The 6,802-nt window shown below is 38.7% G+C and overlaps 1 protein-coding gene across 1 annotated transcript; it reads left to right on the top strand.

Annotated features, from left to right (window-relative positions):
- The first annotated feature begins 372 nt into the window (after window positions 1-372).
- LOC142178158 (uncharacterized) lies at window positions 373-933 on the top strand. The gene has a single exon (XM_075247485.1). The coding sequence runs from the start codon at window positions 373-375 to the stop codon at window positions 931-933; it is 561 nt and encodes a 186-aa protein (XP_075103586.1).
- The last annotated feature ends 5,869 nt before the right edge of the window (window positions 934-6,802 follow it).

Genomic DNA, 6,802 nt, shown 5'->3' with positions numbered 1-6,802 from the left:
GGCTATCATGGGGCAAGCTTTAGCCAACCACCTCATAGAGAATCTGGTGGATGGGGATTTCAAACCACTCACTACATATTTTCCTGATGAAGAAGTATTATTTGCTGGAGAAGATATTGCATAATCATACCTTGGATGGAGAATATTTTTCGATGGAGCAACAAACTTTAACTGAGTCAGAATTTGGGAAGTCCTAATTTTTTATTCCGGACAGCACTATCCAGCATCGGAAAAGATAAGATTCCCTTGTACCAATAATATGGCTAAATACGAAGCGTGCATCCTTGGAATCAGAATGGTAGCCGACATGAACGTCAAAGAACACTTGGTAATAGGGGATTCCAATCTATTGATACACCAAGTCCGAGGAGAATGGTCCACAAAAATGTCAAGATCCTTCCGTACCTGCACTGCGTGAAGGTGCTATGCAAGAAGTTCATAAAGATTGAGTTCAAGCACGTCCCTATGATTCAGAACAAGTTCTCCTACGCCCTTGCAACTCTATCATCTATGATTCAGCATCTAGACAAGAACTACATCGACCCTATCGAGGTAGAGACAAGGGATAAACATGCCTATTGCTTCCGTGTAGATGAAGAGTCAGATAGTAAGCCATGGTATCATGACATCAGGAAATTCCTTCCAACCAGAGAATACCCAGAGAATGCCATTAATAGTCAAAAGCGAACCCTCGGGAGATTGTTGAACCACTTTTCCCTCAATGGGGAAGTCTTGTATAGGAGGACCCCAGATTTAGGTTTGCTGAGATGTGTAGATGCTGCCAAGGCTACCGGGTTATTTGAAGAAATACTTGCAGGAATATGTGGACCCCACATGAATTGGTTCACATTAGCCAAGAAGATCTTGAAAGCTGGATACTTTTGGATGACTTTGGAAAGCGATAGTATCCGCTACGTACAGAAATATGACTAGTGCCAGATTCACAGGGATTTCATTCGAGTTCCGCCGAACGAGTTAAACGTGATGGGTTCACCCTGGCCATTCACAGCTTGGGCATGGATGTGATTGGACCTATAGAGCCTGCCGCATCCAATGAGCATCGCTTCATCTTGGTAGCTATCGACTAATTCATTAAATAGGTTAAAGCATCTACCTACAAGTCTATCACAAAGAAGGTAGTGGCAGATTTCATCCAAAATAACATCGTCTACATATTTAGAATACTGGAGTCTATCATCACTGACATTGATGCTAACCTCAATAGCGACCTCATGAGAGAAATCTGTGAGAAGTTCAAGATCGTCCCCCACAACTCCACAGCCTACAGACTACAAATGAATGGGACAATTTAGGCAACCAACAAGAATATCAAGAACATTCTACGAAAGATAGTGGACAATCACAGGCAATGTCATGAGAAACTATCTTTCGTCTTATTGGGTTATCGTACCACCATGAAAACAACTATTGGGGCAACATCGTACATGTTAGTATATGGCACTGAAGCTGTGATACCTGCAGAAGTCAAGATACCATCTTTAAGGGTCATTCAAGAGGCCAAGTTAGATGACACATAGTGGATACGGGTCAGACAGGAGCAACTCATGCTCATCGACGTGAAAAGAATGGATGCAGTATGCCATGTCAGCTATATCATAACAGGATGGCCAGTGCATTTAACAAGTGGGTGAAGCCACGTCAGTTTGCACCGAGGCAGTTGGTCCGGAAGAAAATCTTTCCCCACCAAGAGGAAGCCAAAGGAAAGTTCGCACCAAACCGGCAAGGTCCTTACGTGGTTCACCGAGTATTGTCGAGTGGAGCTCTAATCCTGGCAAAAATGGATGGAAGAATCAACACGAAGCCCATCAACTCAGGCGCAATCAAGAGATACTATGTTTGAAGACAAATAAAGTTAGGTTTTTGTTGTAACAGAACTACGTTCAACCTGACTTCCCACGGAGGGATACGTAGGCAACCCACGTAGGCTTCATGTCCTCTCCCTCTTTTCTTTTGTAATAGGAAAACCAAATATTACTTTTGTATGTTGCTATGGAACTACACTGACTTGATTTCCTTAGGAAGGAATACGTAGGCAATCCTTATTGGATTCAGTCGTCTTTTGTAATTAAACTATGTTCTGGCCTGATTCCGTTATGGATACGTAGGCAGTCCGAGTTAGACTCGGCTATTTCATGCTTAATCTTATCATTTTTGCATTTATTGTAATCGAACTACGTCTTAACCTGATTGTATTTGGATACGTAGGCTACCTGAGTTAGGCTCGGTCATCTTCATCATATGTTGTTATCGTTCTACGAACTATGTTCAGACTTGATTCTATTTCGGATACGTAGGGAACCTGAAAGGGTTCGGTCATAACCTTAGAGAAAACCTTTGTAATGCATTAGTTTGAATTAGGATGCATTCGCAAAGGCAAGCAGTAGCGTTATCAAGCATCACGAAGGATCGACATCAACGGGATAGAGTTTCAAGAAAAGACGCTCGCATGAGGGGAACCTTTTGTAACATGTCATAATCCGGAACGACGACATTTGTCTTAAAACAAAGTTTTTAAAATTTATTTTTCTAAAAAATACAGTAATTTGTTCCACCTACCGAACTTCATGGCGTAAACATATCATAGGCCGGAGCAAACCGACACTGTGGTCGACACAAACAAACTTCCCCGCTCCCACTAAGAATTTTTCTTTGAGTGCAGGGTCAGCAAGAAGCAAGAAAGCGTTGAGACCACACTGGGGAAAATGACGAATCCACCACCATCTCAGGATTATCTCCCTTTACTCATTTACTTGAATTTTTATGGTACAACTAAAGCTAATCTTTCAATCCTTTGCAGGTACTTCGGAGTCCAACTGCTATTAAGGAAAGGGCATTGTATATAGCACTTAGTCTGCTCAACCAATTGGAGCCCCTTATACAAACAAGTTGCTGGCTTCACCAATTTAAGCCTTGTATATAGCAAACCGTCAAGTCAATCGATCGGAGCACCCTATAAAAATCAAACGTCGACTTCACCAATCGGAGCCCTGTATATAGCAAATCGTTCATTCCGCCAACTGAGAATCCGCACCGCTTCTCTGTCACAGCGGAGGCCATAATAGATAGTCGTAAATTTCGACACCGACATTCTGCCAATCGATGGCCGCAACTTAGCTTCGCAGTCAAGAGTATCTCTTAGGCATGCTTTATTTTTCTTTGTTATTACTTTGGATATTTTGACATTTTTCTCATGCAGCTTCAGGCATGATTACAGTTTAAGTCATTCACTCCCAAGCGGAGATTATTTTACATTTTTAGTGCAATGCTCTCCCAACAAGCGGAGATGCATTCTACAATCATGCTCTCCCAACAAGCAGAGACATCTTCTCAGTGCAAAGTTCTCCAAACAAGCGGAGACACTTTTAAATGCTCTGACAGCTACGGAACGGTACACAACTCGGCTAACAAATTGAGTCAAGATCAAGTATCGCATCATCCCGATCCAAAATAACGGCTCGCCGGCAGCCAGGCATCATTATTCCTGCATCATTTTACATCACATCTTAATATATTCTACATTGCAATATATGTGTATGTGTGTATTTCATTTTTGCAAGAACAAACATCGTAATGTGGAACTCCTTCTAAGCAGCAAAGAAAACTACAATGCTATGAGGGACAACAACACTCATTAGCGGGCCAAGGATCCAAGTTCAGACACAAAGCGACCAGTGGAATTCCAAATATTCAATTCTTTCAAGACAAGCCGCAAATTCAAGCCATCGCGAGTGCCCAATCCCCAGTTCCTGCGAGTATCACTTCCTCAAAAATCTTCACTCCAAAATTACATGAGGCCTGATCCTCGTCGAGCCCGAGGTATGTAAGCAATTCAAAGCCAGAATTAGGCCTAATTCCCTAAATTTCCTCCTAGGAATTCTCTAAATCTTGCAATTCATAATCATCATGTCACTCCTACAATGCATGCCTAAAGTCGGGAGAAAATTGACTTTGGTTCAATTTCTTTGCCCGAAAACTCTTTCATCGTCTCCGGTCAAAGAGGGGCACCTGTTGACGGAATTTTGACCCTCCCTTTTAAAATTTATTTATTTATACTTAATAATTTACAATGAATGTTTTGAAAGTATTTTCTATCAATAAATATCTATTTTACAAAATTGATTAAGTATTAGTTTTAAAATTAATAACCTAGTACTAACATTATATAATTATAAATATACTTACTACTTTTTATATCATTGAGGAAATTTCTAAAATACACTATCTAGGCTTTATAATTAGTTTAATGAATTATTTCTCAAATTCTGATTAATTAGATTATTATGTTCAAATTAGTGTTTTAATTTAGAAGACAAGTATTTCATAAATAGTTAATTATAATAATTAGTAGTATGTTTGGTAATTATAATTTTACTACATTTAATTGAAAATAATTAAGTTCAATTAAATTAATTTTAAAAGGGTTAGAAGACCAAAAGGCTACAATTGCAAATCTCCAATTAAACACCAGATGGCCATCTTTTAAACTAATTTTAGCCCAATACCAAGCCCAATCTGAAAAAACACCCAGTCCAAAGACCCTATAATCCAAGTTGGCAATCCTGGCCACTTCATTTAAACTAATCAGAGCATGCCACGTCACTCTCAAATCACACTCACAAAACAAGCACAAACGATCTGAGCCATTGATCCATACCATCAACGGTCCACGATTATCCCTGTTTTCTCTTTTAATTTTTACATGTTATCAGACATTATCTCTATCGTTGGATCACAGAAATCCAACGGTTCCCGTATTTTACCTATTTTATTTCTTTTGTTACACCTCACAGTATTATGACGATGTTACACCCCTTAGTAGTGTACGCTTGAATTGCCGTAAGATAATTGACACCAGTTCAAGGACAAGATTATTTTGAGGTTATAAGTATTATGTGTTACATTTTGCATTTTTTTACGTTAAAGTTTCGTCGTAAGTTAATCGACGTAGATTCGGGAATGAGATTATTTTTGAGATTATAAGCATTTATGCTATTTATAACAGGCGATAAGTAAGTGCCGTGAAGGTTAGAGGGTAAACGAATCTAAGAAAATGAGTTTCATTGAAGGTTGTCAATTTGGGATGAAATACGGTCCGTGCTATAATATCTGGTATGTATGGACTAGTGCCATACAAGGTACCACATGACCATGATAGTAAGGTGTATAAAGTATGTTAAAAGTAAGTAGTATTTTAAGTAATTTGAGATAATTCTTAATTATGTGGGTGATTGGTTAATTATTAGATTAGTGGGGGATTAACAAGTTAATTAAAGAAATGGGTGGATAATTATTGGATAGGCATGATAAGCCCCCAACGTGGTAGCAAACTATGCCCATATAATGACTCTTAAAGCACAAAACAAGGTGGCACAATTGGAGGAACATATGGCTAAGTCATCACCTAAGTAGGGCCCACATCCACTAAGGTAAAAGACTTCTCAAAATCACAAAGAGTAATGTTTATATCTAATCTACATAGCAACATGATTTGCTTGAGAGATGCTTATATCATATGGAATGGCAACGTGATTTTGCTTCAACCAAATTTCATACAAGATTATGTAATAGCAGCGTGAGATATAATTCTAAGAGAACACGGTACAATCTTTCTCAAGAATATCATACAGATTTTCCCCTACTTCGATCTCGCCGTCACGTGTTTTATCGCAATTGACGTGTGTTAGAGGGATTTTCAAGAGAATCGGCTCAGGTATGTTAAGGCTATCCCTTCTTTATTTTTGGCATGATTCATACGATACAAACAAAACGAGTAAACGCACAACTTTCATAAATGACTCAATTCATAGAAGTACTAGGGGTGCCTATGTTCTTGATTCCCCATGTGAATTATTATTATATCTTCTGTTCATGGGTCTCAGAAAAATACATAGTTGATAAAGTTTATCCGAAAGGCATATTGATTTTATGACATTCTGAGAAATCTTATTAACGTATTTCTTATGCATTTCATTTATTTATACATGTACATTGACCCATGACCAGATGGCATTATATACGTGTATATTATATGTATATTGTATATGGGAAAAGGTTACGACGTTATATACGCACCACCACCTGATCAGCTGGTATATGTTGATGATTTTGCCCACAGTGACCGAGATGATATGATGGGGTGCCCTCAAAGGCTTGATGATGTTATGTACGTATATACCTATGCATGATATGATATTTATATGCATATGCATGACATTATAAATATTAAACGATTCACAGAGCTATTCAGATTTACATGTTGAGTCTTTTACTCCATGTTTCTCTCATGTCTTTTATTTACTGATTTTCATTCCTTACATACTCGGTACATTATTTGTACAAACGTCCCTTTTGCCTGGGGATGCTGCGTTTCATGCCCGCAGGTCCCGATAAATAGGTTGAGAGTCCTCCAAGTAGGCTATCAGCTTAGTGCAAGGTGTTGGTGCGCTCCATTTGCTCCGGAGTTGCTTATTTGGTCAGTATGATTTGGACATGTATTGATTGGTATGGCGGGGCCCTATCCCGAACTTTATGGTATTTATCTACTCTTAGAGGCTTGTAGACAGATGTCATGTATATGATTACTTGTATGGCCTTGTTGGACTATGTTTTGAGTATATAAAGGATCGTGTCGGCCTTATAGGCTCGTATGTCATATGTATAAGTCGGTACATCATGTTGGGTCATCCTATATTGAGTATTTCCTCATGTTTTATTCTAGTTATCTCACGACAGCCTTTCCATCTCATTTACCTATAATAGTATGATACAAAAAGATACGTTA

This window comes from Nicotiana tabacum, chromosome 24 (assembly GCF_000715075.1).
Source record: "Nicotiana tabacum cultivar K326 chromosome 24, ASM71507v2, whole genome shotgun sequence".
NCBI classification, from domain to species: domain Eukaryota; kingdom Viridiplantae; phylum Streptophyta; class Magnoliopsida; order Solanales; family Solanaceae; genus Nicotiana; species Nicotiana tabacum.
Note: the sequence above shows the minus strand (reverse complement) of the source record. Positions and strands in the feature narration are given on the sequence as shown.

Excerpts from the sequence above, each read along its gene's own strand:
- LOC142178158 (XM_075247485.1), top strand. The coding sequence starts at position 373 with ATGGTCCACAAAAATGTCAAGATCCTTCCGTACCTGCACTGCGTGAAG.